Below are 22,192 nucleotides of genomic sequence, written 5' to 3'. Positions count from 1 at the left end.
CTTGAGTGACAGGGGGTGGGGTGTGATGTGAGGGGGTCTTGGTGTGAGGCGGGGGGGCGGGTCTTGGTGTGAGGCGAGAGGGGGCGGGTCTTGGTGTGAGGCGAGAGGGGGCGGGTCTTGGTGTGAGGCGAGAGGGGGCGGGTCTTGGTGTGAGGCGGGGGCGGGTCTTGGTGTGAGGCGAGAGGGGCGGGTCTTGGTGTGAGGCGAGAGGGGGCGGGTCTTGGTGTGAGGCGAGAGGGGGCGGGTCTTGGTGTGAGGCGAGAGGGGGCGGGTCTTGGTGTGAGGCGAGAGGGGGCGGGTCTTGGTGTGAGGCGAGAGGGGGTCGGGGCTTGGTGTGAGGCGGGGGGGTCGGGGCTTGGTGTGAGGCGAGAGGGGGCTTGGTGTGAGGCGAGAGGGGGTCGGGGCTTGGTGTGAGGCGAGAGGGGGGGGCTTGGTGTGAGGCGAGAGGGGGTCGGGGCTTGGTGTGAGGCGAGAGGGGGTCGGGGCTTGGTGTGAGGCGAGAGGGGGTCGGGGCTTGGTGTGAGGCGAGAGGGGGGTCGGGGCTTGGTGTGAGGCGAGAGGGGGGCGGGGCTTGGTGTGAGGCGAGAGGGGGTCGGGGGTGTGATGGGAGAGGGGTCGGGGCTTGGTGTGAGGCGAGAGGGGGGGGGGTCGGGGCTTGGTGTGAGGCGAGAGGGGGGCGGGGCTTGGTGTGAGGGAGGGGGTCGGGGCTTGGTGTGGGGAGAGGGGTCGGGGCTTGGTGAGGGGGGGGTCGGGGCTTGGTGTGAGGCGAGAGGGGGTCGGGGCTTGGTGTGAGGCGAGAGGGGGTCGGGGCTTGGTGTGAGGCAGGAGGGGGTGGGGCTTGGTGAGGCGAGAGGGGGTCGGGGCTTGGTGTGAGGCGAGAGGGGGTCGGGGCTTGGTGTGAGGCGAGAGGGGGTCGGGGCTTGGTGTGAGGCGAGAGGGGGTCGGGGCTTGGTGTGATGAGAGAGGGGTCGGGGCTTGGTGTGAGGCGAGAGGGGAGAGGGGTCGGGGCTTGGTGTGAGGCGAGAGGGGGGGGGGCGGGGCTTGGTGTGAGGAGAGAGGGGGTCGGGGCTTGGTGTGAGGCGGGGGGTGTCGGGGCTTGGTGTGAGGCGAGAGGGGGTGTCGGGGCTTGGTGTGAGGCGAGAGGGGGGTCGGGGCTTGGTGTGAGGCGAGAGGGGGGGTCGGGGCTTGGTGTGAGGCGAGAGGGGGTCGGGGCTTGGTGAGGCGAGAGGGCAGGGTGTGAGAGACGGCATGCAGCAGGAGGAAAGGGAGAAAGACAACTCAAGTAGCAAACGGAGTAAAAACAGACATTACACGTGCCGGCGTTGGCTATCACATTTAACAAACCAAATAATGAAATACCGTTACAGAAATTAAATTAAAAACCCAAACCGGTCTGAGGCATCAATACCAGAATATAGTAAAATACTGTATACCGCCCAGCCCTACTTGGCCAGCCAGTCAAATGGACAGGTGGATAGTACAACACAAGAAAAGGCCGTAGCAGATTATCTCACAGCGTTTGTTCAGATTGATGGTTGTCGAGGTTGAACCTGTAGGATGGGAGCTGCTCGATGTCTGCCTTGGTGATTCCTCGTGGTTTAGCCTCTCCCAGCCTTTCAGCCAGGTTCAGTAATGCCTGAGGGTGTGAGAGACATATTTAAGGCCAGTTGTTGTGGTTTATTTACATTTTTATTGACCGGTAATTCCAGCATTATCCACTAGGTTTGCTGCAGGTACAAAATTCAAGGAAATGGTATTTAATTGACTCCAATCAATCAATCAATCAATGGTTGTGAGTGTTAGGGGGGGGTCCACCTAAACTGCCCCCTATTTTACCCATGTGTAACTTCTGAGTCCGCTGGAGAGGATCAGCTTGATCAACGTGATGTGTAGAATCACTGATCTACAAATAATATTCCCTGCCAAATAATAGGCTTTTTTCCATTAACATTCATGGAGATACGCCTCCCCTGGCTTAGGCAACACCCCCCCCCAAAAAAAAAACACTTGAACACAAACTGAAAGTGATTGGACTAGCTGAAGACAATTTCCTAGAATTTTCGACCTGCAGAAAACCTAGTGGATAATTCTGTGAATACAGGTACAAAAAATACATTTTAAAAAATTATTCAAAACAACTGGCCCCAAATATAATATATGTGCAGACGCAGACACACACACACAAACACACACACACACACACACATCGTTTCTAAGTGTATTGATTGGTCCTCTCACCTCGTAGTTCTCCATCTCCACGTCATCTCCATCCAGGTCCAGACTGATGGCTGGTCCCACTGCTGTGGGAGGCACAGGAAGCATCGACCTGCACAGAGACAGAACAGTCACATAATCACCCAGATCAAATAAGAAAGTGGGGGAAAAAGGGGCAATGTATTGGTGGTGGCAATAAATATTATGTTTTTCGTTCGTTATTTTACCAGGTAAGTTGACTGAGAACACGTTCTCATTTGCAGCAACGACCTGGGGAATAGTTACAGGGGAGAGGAGGAGGATGAATGAGCCAATTATAAACTATAAACTGACACCCGTTTAACGTCCCATCCGAAAGACGGCACCTTACACAGGGCAGTGTCCCCAATCACTGCCCTGGGGCATTGGGATATTTTTTTAGACCAGAGGAAAGAGTGCCTCCTACTGGCCCTCCAACACCACTTCCAGCAGCATCTGGTCCTCCCATCCAGGGACTGACCAGGACCAACCCTGCTTATCTTCAGAAGCAAACTAGAAGCAAACCAGCAGTGGTATGCAGGGTGGTATACAGCAGGCAGTTACATTAGCACCTCACTTAAAAAAATAATGTACAATTCTAGGTCCTGAATGACTTTGGGATGAAAAGCACTGAAGTACGTGTATCATTTAGTTCTGTATTAAATGTCATACTCACAGGAAGTAGGGCAGGAAGCCTGGGTAGTAGGGTGGCGGCGGTGGGGGCAGGGGCTGCTGTAACCGGTACCTGTGACCACTGACACGTCGCGGCAGCATGTGGGGGTATGGCTGACCAGGAGACAGACAGACATGTAGCTGTTAACATGGTGGTGGTGAACTATCCTATGGAAGTGGTTGGTTATTTAAAAAGGTATGTTTCGCAAGCTCTGTAGCTTTAGCTAGCTCTACAATCTGAAGCCTTACCACTGGGAAAGGTTAGCTACCTCCATGCCATGCCTTCTGTGTGAAGTGATGCTTAAGTCCTACCACTGGGATAGGTTAGGCTGAGCTAGCTTTAGTCCTACCACTGGGATAGGTTAGGCTGAGCTAGCTTTAGTCCTACCACTGGGATAGGTTAGGCTGAGCTAGCTTTAGTCCTACCACTGGGATAGGTTAGGCTGAGCTAGCTTTAGTCCTACCACTGGGATAGGTTAGGCTGAGCTAGCTTTAGTCCTACCACTGGGATAGGTTAGGCTGAGCTAGCTTTAGTCCTACCACTGGGATAGGTTAGGCTGAGCTAGCTTTAGTCCTACCACTGGGATAGGTTAGGCTGAGCTAGCTTTAGTCCTACCACTGGGATAGGTTAGGCTGAGCTAGCTTTAGTCCTACCACTGGGATAGGTTAGGCTGAGCTAGCTTTAGTCCTACCACTGGGATAGGTTAGGCTGAGCTAGCTTAAATCCTACCATTGGGATAAATTAGGGATAGATAGCTCAATGTTTTGCTAACTGTGCAATGGTGAAGACATGAGGTCTTACCACTGTGAAGGGTTAACACATTTATAGATGCTAACTACGCTCATTTTGAATGTTAAAAACATTCAAAACAATACACACAGCCATATCACCAGGTTACAGTGCTTGTTTACGGAAGACAAGAGGCGGCCACCTGTGCTAATTAACCATCTAGCGTGCTGCCAACACCTGTGCTAATTAGCCATCTAGCGCGCTCCCAACACCTGTGCTAATTAGCCATCTAGCGTGCTGCCAACACCTGTGCTAATTAGCCATCTAGCGTGCTGCCAACACCTGTGCTAATTAGCCATCTAGCGTGCTGCCAACACCTGTGCTAATTAGCCATCTAGCGTGCTGTCAACACCTGTGGGAATTAGCCATCTAGCGTGCTCCCAACACCTGTGCTTATTAGCCATCTAGCGTGCCACACCTGGGAATTAGCCATCTAGCGTGCTCCCAACACCTGTGCTAATTAGCCATCTAGCGTCCCAACACCTGGGATTAGCCAACTAGTGCTGACCTGTGCTAATTAGCCATCTAGTCTGCCAACACCTGGGAATTAGCCATCTAGCTGAACACCTGTGCTAATTAGCCATTTAGTCCTACCACCTGGGCTATAGCCATCTAGCATGCTGTCAACACCTGTGCTGATTAGCCATCTAGCGTGCTCCCAACACCTGTGCTTATTAGCCATCTAGCGTGCTGCCAACACCTGTGCTAATTAGCCATCTAGCGTGCTGTCAACACCTGTGCTAATTAGCCATCTAGCGTGCTGCCAACACCTGTGCTTATTAGCCATCTAGCGTGCTCCCAACACCTGTGCTTATTAGCCATCTAGCGTGCTCCCAACACCTGGCTTATTAGCCATCTAGCGTGCTGCCAACACCTGTGCTTATTAGCCATCTAGCGTGCTCCCAATGTGCTAAAGCCACTATGCTCCCAACACCTGTGCTAATTAGCCATCTAGCATGCTGCCAACACCTGTGCTTATTAGCCATCTAGCTGCTCCCAACACCTGTGCTAATTAGCCATCTAGCGTGCTGAACACCTGTGCTAATTAGCCATCTAGCGTGCTGCCAACACCTGTGCTAATTAGCCATCTAGCGTGCTCCCAACACCTGTGCTAATTAGCCATCTAGCGTGCTGCCAACACCTGTGCTAATTAGCCATCTAGCGTGCTGCCAACACCTGTGCTAATTAGCCATCTAGCGTGCTCCCAACACCTGTGCTAATTAGCCATCTAGCGTGCTCCCAACACCTGTGCTAATTAGCCATCTAGCATGCTGCCAACACCTGTGCTAATTAGCCATCTAGCGTGCTCCCAACACCTGTGCTAATTAGCCATCTAGCGTGCTGCCAACACCTGTGCTAATTAGCCATCTAGCGTGCTGCCAACACCTGTGCTAATTAGCCATCTAGCGTGCTCCCAACACCTGTGCTAATTAGCCATCTAGCGTGCTGCCAACACCTGTGCTAATTAGCCATCTAGCGTGCTGCCAACACCTGTGCTAATTAGCCATCTAGCGTGCTCCCAACACCTGTGCTAATTAGCCATCTAGCGTGCTCCAACACCTGTGCTAATTAGCCATCTAGCGTGCTCCCAACACCTGTGCTAATTAGCCATCTAGCGTGCTCCCAACACCTGTGCTAATTAGCCATCTAGCGTGCTCCCAACACCTGTGCTAATTAGCCATCTAGCATGCTGCCAACACCTGTGCTAATTAGCCATCTAGCGTGCTCCCAACACCTGTGCTAATTAGCCATCTAGCGTGCTGCCAACACCTGTGCTAATTAGCCATCTAGCGTGCTGTCAACACCTGTGCTAATTAGCCATCTAGCGTGCTGCCAACACCTGTGCTAATTAGCCATCTAGCGTGCTCCCAACACCTGTGCTAATTAGCCATCTAGCGTGCTCCCAACACCTGTGCTAATTAGCCATCTAGCGTGCTGCCAACACCTGTGCTTATTAGCCATCTAGCGTGCTGCCAACACCTGTGCTAATTAGCCATCTAGCGTGCTCCCAACACCTGTGCTAATTAGCCATCTAGCGTGCTCCCAACACCTGTGCTAATTAGCCATCTAGCGTGCTGCCAACACCTGTGCTAATTAGCCATCTAGCGTGCTCCCAACACCTGTGCTAATTAGCCATCTAGCGTGCTCCCAACACCTGTGCTAATTAGCCATCTAGCGTGCTCCCAACACCTGTGCTAATTAGCCATCTAGCGTGCTCCCAACACCTGTGCTAATTAGCCATCTAGCGTGCTCCCAACACCTGTGCTAATTAGCCATCTAGCGTGCTCCCAACACCTGTGCTAATTAGCCATCTAGCGTGCTCCCAACACCTGTGCTAATTAGCCATCTAGCGTGCTGCCAACACCTGTGCTAATTAGCCATCTAGCGTGCTCCCAACACCTGTGTGAAAGCTAACTGGTGAGGAAGAGCAGGTTCTTCGACTGGAGGCACATGGATCTGTGCAAAACTGCTTTATTTGAATGATTATTTATCGCTGATGAAAGATAAGGGGTATAAATCTGCTGATGATAAGTGATCAGTGCTTTTTGAAGTTGGTTCGGTTTTGGATTTCGATTCAAATTTAAAATAAAAAAATAAATGGTATTACAACGACTGAGCTTTTTAATGAAAATTCCAAAAATAGTGAATATTCAATTGCAAAAACATTGAAAATATTCCATTGTCTCGGTCAGGTCCATATTGGGAAGACACCAATAGAAACATAGGAAATTACTATGAAATAATAACATATTTAAGTTGTGTTTATTACTTCCGTTTTTAATTTGATGACTATAAGGAATGAAAAAGAAAATAGTCAACATCTCATCTCTGCTCAGGCAAGTAGCCGTCAGCCAGACCACGGAACCTTACGTTCTCCCCATACTGTCTTAATTCATCCTATTTAGCTAGCCTGCCTAATTATGCTGCACAAATGTCTGACCTAAAATCATTTTTACTAGTTCTTCAAAGTAGATAAAGTTTCACGAACTGTGTCTGTCCTCCTCGTCATTGTGTTTGAGTACATTCCTTTCTCATGCGGTCCGTGTGTATCGGACCTAAAGTTGGGTAAAAGTGTATCCGTCCTAAATCTGAACACAATGAGAAGATGCTTATGTCTTATGCCCTAACAATGGGAGTTGTTGTTCCATAGGCGGGCTTATTTTTGGATCGATTTTGGGCAGAGTGAAACCTCTTGCTTCGCCTCTTCCTCTCTGATCCGTCTCTGAGTTGTGTTAAAAAAATTAAAAAAATTTTTAAAAAAAAAAAACTGGGGCACTGATTATAGTCATTGTAGTTAATTATCACATTTCTGCGTTTAGGTTGAATATTTGTTTAATGAAAACTCCTTATAGCCTAGCTTCCCACATAGTTCGACTTGATTTCTCTCTAGAGAAACGGAGTGTTTGGCTCATAAACAAAAACAAACTAAATGGAATTCGGGTCAATTAGTTGTTTAATAAACCCCGCCAAAAAACAGAATGTCGTTAATCGCTCAGTACTAATATCTACCTTTATCTTCCTTCATACTGGACACAAAGACGTGACAATAGTATTCAAAAGTTCATCTGACTCTGGGGAAGTATATATATATATATAATTTAAAAAATATATTTTTTATTATTATTTTATCTTATTTAACCTTTATTTAACTAGGCAAGTCAGTTTAGGGTGCAGAACGACAGATGTTTACGACAGATGAGTATTACCAGCCAAATATGGCCAATCCTTACTCTACACAAACACCTGAGCAGGAGTGAATATGTCCACAGCACAGATGCAATGATGTGCTGCTAAACATTATTTAAACATTTTCTTTTTTTTTACCTCGTCAGCTCGGGAATTCGATCTAACAACCTTTCGGTTACTGTCCCAACGCTCTAACCACTAGGATACCTGTCACCTCATAGATAAAAAGGCCTCATTGCCAAAATCCCTAAATATCCCTTTAATAATGTAAAAATACATTTGTAACTCAAATACAGAGTTTCGATTAGCAACTATCGTAATTAACTGCAGTCACGACCTGTATGTACTTTCAAAAAAGTCCAAGAAACTAAAAAAATGCCTGTTTGGCAACTCCAATGTAGTGGGAAGCCAAACAGAATGAGTTTTTCCCCACAAAATGGCTTTATTACAGACACAAATACTCCTGAGCACCCCCTCCCCTGCACATTTTAGAGTGGCCCTTTATTGTCCCCAGCACAAGGTGCACCTGTGTAATGGTCATGCTGTTTAATCAGCTTCTTGATATGCCACACCTGGTTAGGTGGATGGATTATCTCGGCATTGGAGAAATGCTCACTAGAAAAAGGGGATGTAAACAAATTTGTGCACAGAATTTGAGATACGCTTTTTGTGCGTATGGAACATTTCTGAGGATCTTTGATTTCAGCTCATGAAACCAAACACTTTACATGTTGCGTTTATATGTTTTGTTCAGTATAAAATCACTCACGTCCCAAGGATCCCGGATAGCACTAACCTTACTGCTATGCACAGGTCGGAAGTCTACAACAGCACAATACATTGGAGGTGCTGAATGAAGAGGCATTTTTTTTTCAGTTGGGGTGGCAGCGTAGCCTAGTGGTTAGAGCGTTGGACTTGTAACCGAAAGGTTGCAAGATCGAATCCCCTCCCTAACAAGGTAAAAATCTGTCGTTCTGCCCCTAAACATGGCAGTTAAATTTTTTTTAACCTTTTATTTAACTAGGCAAGTCAGTTAAGAACAAATTCTTATTTTCAATGACGGCCTAGGAACAGTGGGTTCATTGTAAATAAGAATTTGTTCTTAACTGACTTGCCTAGTTAAATAAAAGGTAAAACATTTTTTTTAATCTATTTTTGGTTGCATGTACCTTTTATTTGGAAGCACATACTGACCGTAACAGGAGTGTTGGATTCAGGGTTAAACTTCGAACATTGTTACACTCAGAAGTATAGGAACATTAGTTTACATAAGAGACAAGGAGGTGCTAAGTGCAGGGGAAACAGCTGATGTGACACTACTGATAAGGGGAGAAACTGGTAAAAGGCTCGTATCACTCAGTTCCCTGCTTAGCAAGAATGATGTCATGTTTAGCGATAAGGAGGAGACTCCACCCAAAGTGGGGTATGAATACCACCACAGGGGGAAGCCATGTTTTTGTTCTGAATTAATAATAATAATTAATAATCTGTAACGACCCTTTGGGAAGAAGTCTACTTGGTTAAGCTTCTCTAGTGTCCGTGAGTTATTTACTCTGATAGAACATAACATGAGAAATGACGACAGTTGCCGGTGTGTTTCAATCAGATACTGGTTCAGCTAGCGAGCTCTATATGATGTGAAGTCTTACCACTGGGAAGGGCAGGTGGGAGGTAAAGTCTTACCACTGAGAAGGAGGGCATCTCCTGGTGCAGAGGCTCCTGAGGGAGGTACTGGAGGGGGACAGAGGGAGGCAGCGCTGATGGGTGGTGGTGACTCGAGGCAGGGTAAGAGAACGTTCCTAATGGATGCTGGTCCCCCCTGAGATCCACTTCATTCTCTACCCTATGGAGAGGCTGAGGGGAGAGGGAATGAGTGTGAGGGAACTAAAACAGTCAGGTTTCATACATTTCATACATTCTAACTCGTTCCTTTTTAATGAGGATCAATGTGCATTCAGAAAGTACCACTGAAAGCAATAGAAGTATTTGGATCATACATTCTAAATGAATCCTAAGCATTACATGGGCTTGCTCCTACCTATCTTTCCGATTTGGTCCTGCCGTACATACCTACACGTACGCTACGGTCACAAGACGCAGGCCTCCTAATTGTCCCTAGAATTTCTAAGCAAACAGCTGGAGGCAGGGCTTTCTCCTATAGAGCTCCATTTTTATGGAACGGTCTGCCTACCCATGTCAGAGACGTAAACTCGGTCTCAACCTTTAAGTCTTTACTGAAGACTCATCTCTTCAGTGGGTCATATGATTGAGTGTAGTCTGGCCCAGGAGTGGGAAGGTGAACGGAAAGACTCTGGAGCAACGAACCGCCCTTGCTGTCTCTGTCTGGCCGGTTCCCCTCTCTCCACTGGGATTCTCTGCCTCTAACCCTATTACAGGGGCTGAGTCACTGGCTTACTGGTGCTCTTCCATGCCGTCCCTAGGAGGGGTGTGTCACTTGAGTCACTGACATGATCTTCCTGTCCGGGTTGGCGCCCCCCCTTGGGTTGTGCCGTGGCGGAGATCTTTGTGGGCTATACTCAGCCTTGTCTCAGGATGGTAAATTGGTGGCTGAAGATATCCCTCTAGTGGTGTGGGGGCTGTGCTTTGGCAAAGTGGGTGGGGTTATATCCTGCCTGGTTGGCCCTGCCTGGGGGTATCGTCGGACGGGGCCACAGTGTCTCCCGACCCCTCCTGCCTCAGCCTCCAGTATTTATGCGTCGGGGGGCTAGGGTCAGTCTGTTATATCTGGAGTATTTCTTTTAACTCTCACTCACTCAGCCCTAGCACCATGCCTCATGACTACCTGGTTTCCTTGCTGTCCCCAATCAACTACTGTGTACGTGTACTAGATGACGTGAGGCGTACTTCTAAATGTTATTTGTAACGGACAGGGGTTCCGTCACAAAGCCTATTCCTTACATCAGGCAAAACTACAGCCTGCGGACACACACACACACACACACACAACCACACACAACCACGGTCTTGAACGTCTCCAACTTGATAGAAAGTATGTAGAAATTGTAATAGATTTTATTTACACAGTGCCTTCAGGAAAGTATTCACACCCCTTGACTTTAACAAATGTTGTGCTGTAGCCTCAATTTAACATGTATTAAAATGAGATGTTGTATCACTGGCCTACGTTAATATCCCACAATGTCAAAGTGGAATTGTGCTTTTAGAAACTTAATTACAAATAAAATGAAATGTCTTGAGTCAATAATTATTCAACCCCTTTGCTGTAGCAAGCCTTAATACGTTCAGGAGTAAAAATGTGCTTAACGAGTCACAAAATAAGTTGCATGGACTCACTATGTGCAATAACAGTGTTTAATATTTTTTGAATGACTACCTTATCTCTGTACCCCACACACATAGAGATAATTGTAAGGTCCTTCAATCATGTAGTGAATATCCAACACAGATTCAACCACAAAGACCAGGGAGGTTTACCAATGCCTTGTAAAGAGTGGCACTTATTGGTATATGCATAAATAAATGTAAATGTTTTTAAAGCAGACATTGAATATCCCTTTGAGCATGGTGAAGATATTACACATTGGATGGTGTATCAATACACCAAGCCACTACAAAGATACAGGCGTCCCCCCAACTCAGTTGCCGGAGAGGAAGGAAACCGCTCAGGAATTTCACCACGAGGCCAATGGTGACAAACAAACCTAAAAGGTCACCCCCCAGTCAATCCTGATCTGTTTTTTTTTATACATCAACCCTCCATTAATGTCAACACAAGTGTTAGTCTCATGTTTCATGAGATTAAATTTTTTAAATCCCAGAAATGCTCCATACACACAAAGCTTAATTCACTCACATTTTGTGCACAAATTTGTTTACATCCCTGTTAGTGAGCTTTTCTCCTTTGTCAAGATAATCCATCCACCTGACAGGTGTGGCATATCAAGAAGCTGATTAAACAGCATGATCATTACACAGATGCATCTTGTGTTGGGGCCACTTAAATGTGCAGTTTTGTCACAACACAATGCCACAGATGTCTCAAGTTGAGGGAGCGTGCAATTGGCATGCTGACTGAAGGAATGTCCACCAGAGCTGTTGCCAGAGAATTTAAAGTGAATTTCTCTACCATAAGCCGCATCCAACATCATTTTAGAGAAGTTAGCGGTACATCCAACTGGCCTCACAGCCACAGACCACGTGTAACCACGCTACACCAGGACCTCCACATCCGGCTTCTTCACCTGCGGGATCGTCTGAGACGAGCCATCCGGACAGCTGATGAAACTGTGGGTTTGCAAAACTGAAAGAATTTCTTCAATAACTGTCAGAAACCGTGTCAGGGATGCTCATCTGTGTGTTCGTCGTCCTCACCAGGGTCATGACCTTACTACAGTTCGACGTTGTAACCCACTTCGGTGGGTAAAATTATCACCTTCGATGGCCACTGGCACGCTGGAGAAGTGAGCGCCTCAAGGATTAATCCTGGTTTCAACTGCAGTTAGTTGGTAAGATGTTTTATATTCATCATATGTTTGTAAGTTACTTCTCATCAGAATGTTATTTTTGTATAATACTGTGGCCGGGTTGCAGTATCTGTTCTATGTCAAGACTAAGTTGCTTGGGCCGGAGAGAGGGGAGAGGTCAAGCGTGTATCTCTTGGCTCCACAATGTCTGTGTGCCAGTCAGTGTGTCTCTGTGATCTTGTCAAGATAGGATGGATTTGATATATGCCTGTTGATATGGAGGATTGGTTTATGGTTCTGAGTTTGAGAAAAGAGTATAGTTTAAGAGACAAAGCTGAACGATAAATTATGCCTATGCTGTCTGGCTATGTGTGTCTTTTGCTATTAAAGGATCTCAGTTGCAATGTGGAAGGGACTCTCAGAGAATTCATTGATATACACTGAATTGATCTGAGAGTCACAGGGTTGTGATAGAGCTCATATAATTAAAGATGGACTTTGATAACTAACTCTGACTTGTGTTGTGGTTTGCTCTCATGATTTGGTAAATAGAGGAAATTTCCACGACACCACCTCCCTCAGACGACCACTCAAGCCATGATCTTTCTAATGGACTGTCCATCATGTTGGGTTTTCTAAATAACATATATTGTGTTGTTACTTTAAAGCGCTTTGAGATTTTTTTATGTAATGAATAGCGCTATAAAAAATAAAGTGTAATAATTGATTATTACTTTTGACCAGAGCCCCATAGGGCCCTGGTCTAAAGTAGTGCACTATATAGGGAATAGGGCCCTGGTCTAAAGTAGTGCACTATATAGGGAATAGGGCCCTGGTCTAAAGTAGTGCACTATATAGGGAATAGGGCCCTGGTCTAAAGTAGTGCACTATATAGGGAATAGGGCCCTGGTCTAAAGTAGTGCACTATATAGGGAATAGGGCCCTGGTCTAAAGTAGTGCACTATATAGGGAATAGGGCCCTGGTCTAAAGTAGTGCACTATATAGGGAATAGGGCCCTGGTCTAAAGTAGTGCACTATATAGGGAATAGGGTCCTGGTCTAAAGTAGTGCACTATATAGGGAATAGGGCCCTGGTCTAAAGTAGTGCACTATATAGGGAATAGGGCCCTGGTCTAAAGTAGTGCACTATATAGGGAATAGGGCCCTGGTCTAAAGTAGTGCACTATATAGGGAATAGGGCCCTGGTCTATAGTAGTGCACTATATAGGGAATAGGGCCCTGGTCTAAAGTAGTGCACTATATAGGGAATAGGGCCCTGGTCTAAAGTAGTCCACTATATAGGGAATAGGGCCCTGGTCTAAAGTAGTGCACTATATAGGGAATAGGTCCCTGGTCTAAAGTAGTGCACTATATAGGGCCCTGGTCTAAAGTAGTGCACTATATAGGGAATAGGGTCCTGGTCTAAAGTAGTGCACTATATAGGGAATAGGGCCCTGGTCTAAAGTAGTGCACTATATAGGGAATAGGGTCCTGGTCTAAAGTAGTGCACTATATAGGGAATAGGGCTCTGGTCTAAAGTAGTGCACTATATAGGGAATAGGGCCCTGGTCTACAGTAGTGCACTATATAGGGAATAGGGCTCTGGTCTAAAGTAGTGCACTATATAGGGAATAGGGCCCTGGTCTAAAGTAGTGCACTATATAGGGAATAGGGCCCTGGTCTAAAGTAGTGCACTATATAGGGAATAGGGCCCTGGTCTAAAGTAGTGCACTATATAGGGAATAGGGCCCTGGTCTAAAGTAGTCCACTATATAGGGAATAGGGCCCTGGTCTAAAGTAGTCCACTATATAGGGAATAGGGCCCTGGTCTAAAGTAGTGCACTATATAGGGAATAGGGCCCTGGTCTAAAGTAGTGCACTATATAGGGAATAGGGCCCTGGTCTAAAGTAGTCCACTATATAGGGAATAGGGCCCTGGTCTAAAGTAGTGCACTATATAGGGAATAGGTCCCTGGTCTAAAGTAGTGCACTATATAGGGAATAGGGCCCTGGTCTAAAGTAGTGCACTATATAGGGAATAGGGTCCTGGTCTAAAGTAGTGCACTATATAGGGAATAGGGCCCTGGTCTAAAGTAGTGCACTATATAGGGAATAGGGCCCTGGTCTAAAGTAGTGCACTATATAGGGAATAGGGCCCTGGTCTAAAGTAGTGCACTATATAGGGAATAGGGCCCTGGTCTAAAGTAGTGCACTATATAGGGAATAGGGTCCTGGTCTAAAGTAGTGCACTATATAGGGAATAGGGTCCTGGTCTAAAGTAGTGCACTATATAGGGAATAGGGCCCTGGTCTAAAGTAGTCCACTATATAGGGAATAGGGCCCTGGTCTAAAGTAGTGCACTATATAGGGAATAGGGCCCTGGTCTAAAGTAGTGCACTATATAGGGAATAGGGCCCTGGTCTAAAGTAGTGCACTATATAGGGAATAGGGTCCTGGTCTAAAGTAGTGCACTATATAGGGAATAGGGTCCTGGTCTAAAGTAGTGCACTAAATAGGGTGGAGGGAGCCATTTGGGACTCAAACGGAGGGGTACTCACCATGCGTGGGTGCTGCCTCTGGAGAGGGAGGAACTGGCTGAGAGGAGTAAGGTGAGGAGGCTGGTGGGGTGGGGGCCCCGGGGGGTTGGGGTGCAATATAAAATGTTCGCTGGAGATCAGGGGTGGGAAAGCTTGGTAAGACACTGGCAAATGCTGCATTGTACAGGCTTGGATGAGCTAGAAAAATAGAGAGAGAGAAAAAACAGACAGAACACACTGTTAAAAACAAAATGGTAGTAAAAAAGTGTTTAACAGAACAAGACTGGCAATTCAAGAAACCAATTCTACATAAGTCAAACCAATAAGAAAATAATCATCTATGGATTATAAGCAATCTATGAATTTTTTATTACATTTGTTTATTTTATTTTACCTTTATTTAACTAGGCAAGTCAGTTTAAGAACAAATTCTTATTTACAATGACGGCCTCCCGGAGAACAGTGGGTTACCCGCCTGTATATAATTTAAAAAATATATTTTTTATTATTATTTTATCTTATTTAACCTTTATTTAACTAGGCAAGTCAGTTTAGGGTGCAGAACGACAGATGTTTACCTTGTCGGTTCTATGAGTATTACCAGCCAAATATGGCCAATCCTTACTCTACACAAACACCTGAGCAGGAGTGAATATGTCCACAGCACAGATGCAATGATGTGCTGCTAAACAGCATGAGAAAGAAGCAGTGTTGGTAGGAGTGCTACATCGACAGTGAGCACGACTGAAGTGGTATGGTGTATCAACAGTGGGTATGGTGTGTAGGAAGTGGTGTATCAACAGTGGGTATGGTGCGTAGGAAGTGGTGTATCAACAGTGGGTATGGTGTGTAGGAAGTGGTGTATCAACAGTGGGTATGGTGCGTAGGAAGAGGTGTGTCAACAGTGGGTATGGTGCGTAGGAAGAGGTGTATCAACAGTGGGTATGGTGCGTAGGAAGTGGTGTATCAACAGTGGGTATGGTGGGTATGGTGTATCAACAGTGGGTATGGTGTGTAGGAAGTGGTGTATCAACAGTGGGTATGGTGCGTAGGAAGTGGTGTATCAACAGTGGGTATGGTGTGTAGGAAGTGGTGTATCAACAGTGGGTATGGTGCGTAGGAAGAGGTGTGTCAACAGTGGGTATGGTGCGTTAACAGTGGGTATGGTGCATAGGAAGAGGTGTGTTAACAGTGGGTATGGTGCAGTGGGTATGGAGGAAGAGGTGTGTTAACAGTGGGTATGGTGTGTTAACAGTGGGTATGGTGCGTAGGAAGAGGTGTGTTAACAGTGGGTATGGTGCATAGGAAGAGGTGTGTTAACAGTGGGTATGGTGTGTAGGAAGTGGTGTGTTAACAGTGGGTATGGTGTGTAGGAAGTGGTGTGTTAACAGTGGGTATGGTGTGTAGGAAGAGGTGTGTTAACAGTGGGTATGGTGTATTAACAGAGGTGTGTTAACAGTGGGTATGGTGCGTAGGAAGAGGTGTATCAACAGTGGGTATGGTGCATAGGAAGAGGTGTGTTAACAGTGGGTATGGTGCGTAGGAAGAGGTGTTCAACAGTGGGTAGGTGCGTAGGAAGTGGTGTGTTAACAGTGGGTATGGTGCATAGGAAGGGTGTGTTAACAGTGGGTATGGTGCGTAGGAAGAGGTGTTAACAGTGGGTATGGTGCATAGGAAGAGGTGGGTGGGTATGGTGCGTAGGAAGAGGTGTGTTAACAGTGGGTATGGTGCATAGGAAGTGGTGTGTTAACAGTGGGTATGGTGCATAGGAAGAGGTGTGTTAACAGTGGGTATGGTGTGTTAACAGTGGGTATGGTGCGTAGGAAGAGGTGTGTTAACAGTGGGTATGGTGCATAGGAAGTGGTGTGTTAACAGTGGGTATGGTGTGTTAACAGTGGGTATGGTGCGTAGGAAGAGGTGTGTTAACAGTGGGTATGGTGCATAGGAAGGTGTGTTAACAGTGGGTATGGTGCATAGGAAGTGGTGTGTTAACAGTGGGTATGGTGCATAGGAAGAGGTGTGTTAACAGTAGGAAGTGGTGTGTTAACAGTAGGAAGTGGTGTGTTAACAGTGGGAATGGTGTGTTAACAGTGGGTAGGTGCGTAAAGTGGTGTGTTAACAGTGGGTATGGTGCGTAGGAAGAGGTGTGTTAACAGTGGGTATGGTGTGGAAGAGGTGTGTTAACAGTGGGTATGGTGCGTAGGAAGAGGTGTGTTAACAGTGGGTATGGTGTGTTAACAGTGGGTATGGTGCATAGGAAGAGTGTGTTAACAGTAGGAAGAGGTGTGTTAACAGTGGGTATGGTGCATAGGAAGAGGTGTGTTAACAGTAGGAAGTGGTGTGTTAACAGTGGGTAGGTGCATAGGAAGAGGTGTGTTAACAGTGGGTATGGTGCATAGGAAGAGGTGTGTTAACAGTGGGTATGGTGCATAGGAAGTGGTGTGTTAACAGTGGGTAGGAGGAAGAGGTGTGTTAACAGTAGGAAGTGGTGTGTTAACAGTGGGAAGTGGTGTGTTAACAGTGGGTATGGTGTGTTAACAGTAGGAAGTGGTGTGTTAACAGTGGGTATGGTGCGTTGCTGACATGGACGTCACTGACATTCCAGCTCTTCCTTTTCAAACTCACAGGAGGAGGAAGGCAGCAGAGCAGAGAGAGCTGTCCGCTGAACATTACCGAGCATGCTGGGAGCTGCTGACTGTTGCACCCTGGGAGAGGTTGCCCGGTGTGGATGGGGAAACCGTGCGTCGTCACCGTGGTAACAGTGTAAGAGATCGGAACGGATTCCTGGTGCATCTTGGTACAAGAGAGAAAACAGTAATTCAGACCATTTTTTTTTTAAAGTCTAATTGTGAAGACTGTTCTGCGTATCACATCGGTTCTTTCTCCAAAAAGCTCACGGTACCATAAAACCTAATGGACGGCATAAATACCCCCACAACCGGCCCTGATCTTAACCCAGCGTGAATTTCAAATTAGCTAGACTACAATAGACACTAGGGAGTTTTTCCTAGCCACCGTGCTTCTACACCTGCATTGCTTGCTGTTTGGGGTTTTAGGCTGGGTTTCTGTACAGCACTTTGAGATATCAGCTGATGTACGAAGGGCTATATAAATAAATTTGATTTGATTTTGATTTGATAGTAATGAAAAAGGCGCCTGAGGCCCATCCCGGACATCACCTTTTTAATCTTCAGTCCCCCACTACTACAGTGGTGTGTACCTACGCACCTGGTCGTGTAGCTCCACCATGATGGGGGTCTGTTGATGCCGAGGTGGGTGTGCGGCAGGGTGGAGCATGCGGGGCGGGGTACTGGCGTGGCTGTACTGTCTGGCCTCATCTAAAAGAACCTGCTGATGTTGCTGGGAGAAGAGAGGGTGGTGGAAGTTCTCATCCTGGAGCGAGGAGTCGTGCAGTACGACCGGTCGGTCTCGAATCCCCCACTGTCGTGTCACTGATGGGCTGCAGGAACATCAAGTGAGCACATCCATGATACACCAGGCATACCAGGTTCCGAAACAACAGCTAGAATCCGAAGGACATAGTGGTCTCCTTTTCGTATTTCTTTGTTTCCGGAACCACAAGTAAGCATGACACATCAAGAAGACCGTGCGTGGACAATTAACACGATCCATTTAGGATGTACAGTTGAAGTTGGAACTTTACATACACCTGAGCCAAATATATTTAAAAATCAGGGTTTTTTTCACAATTCATCCAAGAAACAATTCCCTGTCTTAGGTCAGTTAGGATCACCACTTTATTTTAAGAATGTGAAATGTCAGAATAATAGTAGAGAGAATGATTTATTTCAGCTTTTATTTCTTTCATCACATTCCCAGTGGGTCAGAAGTTTACATACACTCAATTAGTATTTGGTAGCATTGCCTTTTTAAATTGTTTGACTCGGGTAAAACGTTTTGGGTAGCCTTCCACAAACTTCCCACAATAAGTTGGGTGAATTTTGGCCCACAGCTGGTGTAACTGAGTCAGGTTTGTAGGCCTCCTTGCTCGCACATGCTTTTTCAGTTCTGCCCTCAAATTTTCCATAAGATTGAGGTCAGGGCTTTGTGATGGCCACTCCAATACCTTGACTTTGTTGTCCTTAAGGCATTTTGCTACTACTTTGAAAGTAAGCTTGGGGCCATTGTCCATTTGGAAGACCCATTTGCGACCAAGCTTTAACTTTGTGACTGATGTCTTGAGATGTTGCTTCAATATATCCACATAATTTTCCTGCCTCATGATGCCATCTATTTTGTGAATTGCACCGGTCCCTCCTGCAGCAAAGCACCCCCACAACATGATGCTTCCACCCCCGTGCTTCACGGTTGGGATGGTGTTCTCGGCCTGCAAGCCTCCCCCTTTTTCCTCCAAACATAACGATGGCCATTATGGCCAAACAATTATATTTTTGTTTCATCAGACCAGAGGACATTTCTCCAAAAAGTACGATCTTTGTCCCCATGTGCAGTTGCAAACCGTAGTCTGGCTTTTTAATGGTGGTTTTGGAGCAGTGGCTTCTTCCTTGCTGAGTGACCTTTCAGGTTATGTCGATATAGGACTCATTTTTACTGTGGATATAGATACTTTTGTACCGGGTTCTTCCAGCATCTTCACAAGGTCCTTTGCTGTTGTTCTGGGATTGATTTGCACTTTCCGCACCAAAGTACGTTCATCTCTAGGAGACAGAACACATTTCCTTCCTGAGCGGTATGACGGCTGCGTGGTCCCATGGTGTTTATACTTGCATACTATTGTTTGTACAGATGAACGTGGTACCTTCAGGCGTTTGGAAATTTCTTCCAAGGATGAACCAGACTTGTGGAGGTCTACAGTTTATCTGAGGTCTTGGTTGATTTCTTTTGATTTTCCCATGATGTCAAGCAAAGAGGCACTGAGTTTGAAGGTAGGCTTTGAAATACATCCATAGGTACACCTCCAATTGACTCAAATGATGTCAATGAGCCTATCAGAAGCTTCTAAAGCAATGACATAATTTTCTGGAATTTTCCAAGCTCTTTAAAGGCACAGTCAACTTAGTGCATGTAAACCTTTGACCCACTGGAATTGTGATATTATAAATTAAATAATCTGCCTGTAAACAATTGTTGGAAAAATTACTTGTGTCATGCACAAAGTAGATGTCCTAACCGACTTGCCAAAACTATAGTTTGTTAACCTCTTGAGCTTATGGCTCAATACTGCCCCGTTGGAGGAAGTGCGTGCCCATAGTAAACTGAAAATATTTTTTTCCAAAATTGCTAATATATGCATATAATAATAATTATTGAATAGAAAACACTCTAAAGTTTCTAAAACCGTTTAAATTATGTCTGTATGTAAAGCAGAACTCTCAGGGCAGCCTTTCTCCCAAACTCTCTCTTGTCAAGAGAAAAGTTGGGTCAACTTTGACCCTTCCCAGGCAGCTACCGATCTGGGAACAGTATGTATTTGTTCAGCGCGATGTCTGCTTTCAATTGGCACGTTCATTGTTTGAATTTCGCGCTCCCTCATCCTTTGGCGGGCGAAAATGCCCGGTTCACTCTCACATACATGCACTCTATTGCGCGCGGCCGATTTGGGGAACGTTCTTTTCCAATAGACACCAGTTGAAGCCGGTTCGTTTGTTCGCGATGATCATTGTTTTACATGATAAAAACATCATTTTGCTCGATTCTGCACTTAGTTTGACCAGTTTAGTCAACATATAATATGTAATTTTGAAGTTTGATTGCGCAAGAGTGCGGGACCAGAAGGAGCAGAAGTTATTTTGGGTGCATTTCAGCTGAAGCTGTTAGCATATGCTAATACAAAGACGCACAACTTGAAACCAAACGATGTATTGGGTAAGTATGACTCCTTCTACGTCTTCTGATCGAAGAACATCAAAGGTAAGGGAATATTTATGTGGTTATTTTGGGTTTCTGTGGACTCCAAACGTAGAGGAGACACTGCTAATATCTGAGCGCCGACTCATAGCATAGACTAGTGAACAAATTCTGTAACGTTAAAAATAAATGTAACACAGCGGTTGTATTAAGAAGAAGTGTATCTTTGTAACTATATGTAGAACATGTATATTTAGTCATGTTTATTGCTTGTTATCTGACGTTATCTGTCCGAGCTATCATAATTTCTCCGGACATTTTGAGTAGCATTTTTTGAAATGTCGTCATTGTAAACAGAGATTTATGGATATTAATGGCATATTATTGAAAAAAAAAAATGTACTGTGTAACATGTAATATTACTGTCATCTGATGAAGATTTTCAAAAGGTTAGTGAATAATCCTACTTTTAAATTTTATATTTTCTGGGACAAAATGGCCGCCGCTTGCATTTTGTTTCGGTGGTGGTCTAATATAAATGTGTGCTATGTTTTCGCCGTAAAACATTTTAGAAATCTGACTTGCTGGGTAGATGAACAAGGTGTTTATCTTTCATTTGAGCTATTGGACTTGTGTAGGTGTGGAGGTTAAATATGTCTAAGAATATTTTTTCACATTTTGCGTTATGCTAATGAGCTTGAGCCGTAGTCACGATCCCGGATCCGGGATGGGTAGCATCAAGATTAACAAGAAATTTGTGGAGTGGTTGAAAAACTTGTTTTAATGACTCCAACCTAAGTGTCTGTAAACTTCTGACTTCAACTGTACTTAAGACAATTGTCATTATTTTTTATTTTTATTTTTTTGATACAAATACTTAAAAAATTAATTCTGCTATTCTTCAGTTCATGTAAAAAATCAAATACATTCAAATAAGTGCTGTTTGGGCATTTGGTTCTTGAATACAGCACAAATGATTCCAAAACCGTATGTAGTAGACCAGAACACACTATACAGGAAACCTCAGGATAGATGGCCCGTCGTCGCATGATGACAGCTGATTAAACAAAAAAAGGGCTCCGCTTCCCAAAATGGCAACCTATTCCCTTTATAGTGCACTACTTTTGACCAGGGCCTATAGGGTAGTGTACTATATAGGGTGCCATTTGGAACACATCCAAGTACTGAAGGGAGTACTATTCACCTTCTCCTGAGGTGCACTGGGGTGTTGCAGGGCTCTCCTAGGAACCTCCTCTGGTTCAAGGGGGCTGTCGGTGGCCGCCTAGTCACTGCTATTTCCCATGGTCGCATTGGTGACGTCGTGGGGACCGACGAAAAGGAGAGCAGGGGTGCTGGAGGCACTTGTGGCGTCTAACCTCTGTCTTTACCCTGAAAATGAAACATCATTAAAACTAACTTAACCACACTTCACTAGCACCATTCTCCCTATATAGTACACTACCCTACAGGCCCTGGTCAAAAGTTATTGTTGTCTATCAACAATGACAAGCCAGGCGGGTCTGACAATCTAGAATATTACTGAGGATAATAGCAGACGATATCGCCACTCCTATTTACTAGAAAGTGTGTGACAATATTCCCACTCCTATTTGCCACATCTTACATTTAAGCCTACTAGAAAGTGTGTGCCCTCAGGCCTGGAGGGAAGCTAAAGTCATTCTGCTACCTAAGAATAGTAAAGCCCTCTTTACAGGCTCAAATAGCCGACCAATCAGCCTGTTACCAACCCTTAGTAAACCTCTGGGAAAAAATTGTTTGACCAGATACAATGCTATTTCACAGTAAACAAATTGACAATAGAATTTCAGCACGCTGATAGGGAAGGACATGAAACAAGCACAGCACTTACACAAATGACTGATGATTGGCTGAGAGAAATTGATGATAAAATGATTGTGGGGGATATTTTGTAAGACTTCAGTGCAGCTTTTGATATTATTGATCATAGTCTGCTGCTGGAAAAACTTGTGTTTTATGGC

General features: G+C 45.5%; 1 protein-coding gene across 5 annotated transcripts in view; it reads right to left on the bottom strand.

Moving 5' to 3' along the window:
- Positions 1 to 22,192, bottom strand: part of LOC121846957 (RING finger protein 44-like) — a 56,894-nt gene that overhangs the window by 13,960 nt on the left and 20,742 nt on the right. For 4 of the 5 annotated variants that reach the window (XM_042326148.1, XM_042326151.1, XM_042326150.1 and 1 more), the window contains 8 exons: positions 21,397 to 21,581; positions 17,592 to 17,823; positions 16,989 to 17,156; positions 14,385 to 14,561; positions 9,065 to 9,235; positions 2,909 to 3,018; positions 2,239 to 2,326; positions 1,515 to 1,636 (listed from right to left, as the gene is read on the bottom strand). In XM_042326148.1, the coding sequence (XP_042182082.1) occupies positions 1,515 to 1,636; positions 2,239 to 2,326; positions 2,909 to 3,018; positions 9,065 to 9,235; positions 14,385 to 14,561; positions 16,989 to 17,156; positions 17,592 to 17,823; positions 21,397 to 21,503 (1,175 nt within the window). In that variant the 5' untranslated portion in view covers positions 21,504 to 21,581. The remainder of the gene's footprint in view (positions 1 to 1,514; positions 1,637 to 2,238; positions 2,327 to 2,908; positions 3,019 to 9,064; positions 9,236 to 14,384; positions 14,562 to 16,988; positions 17,157 to 17,591; positions 17,824 to 21,396; positions 21,582 to 22,192) is intronic. The other variant, XM_042326152.1, reaches the window with a different exon arrangement.

The sequence above is a fragment of the Oncorhynchus tshawytscha genome, linkage group LG08, assembly GCF_018296145.1.
Source record: "Oncorhynchus tshawytscha isolate Ot180627B linkage group LG08, Otsh_v2.0, whole genome shotgun sequence".
Classification (NCBI taxonomy): domain Eukaryota; kingdom Metazoa; phylum Chordata; class Actinopteri; order Salmoniformes; family Salmonidae; genus Oncorhynchus; species Oncorhynchus tshawytscha.
The sequence above is the reverse complement of the archived record's forward strand: the minus strand, read 5'-3'. Positions and strand labels throughout refer to the sequence as shown.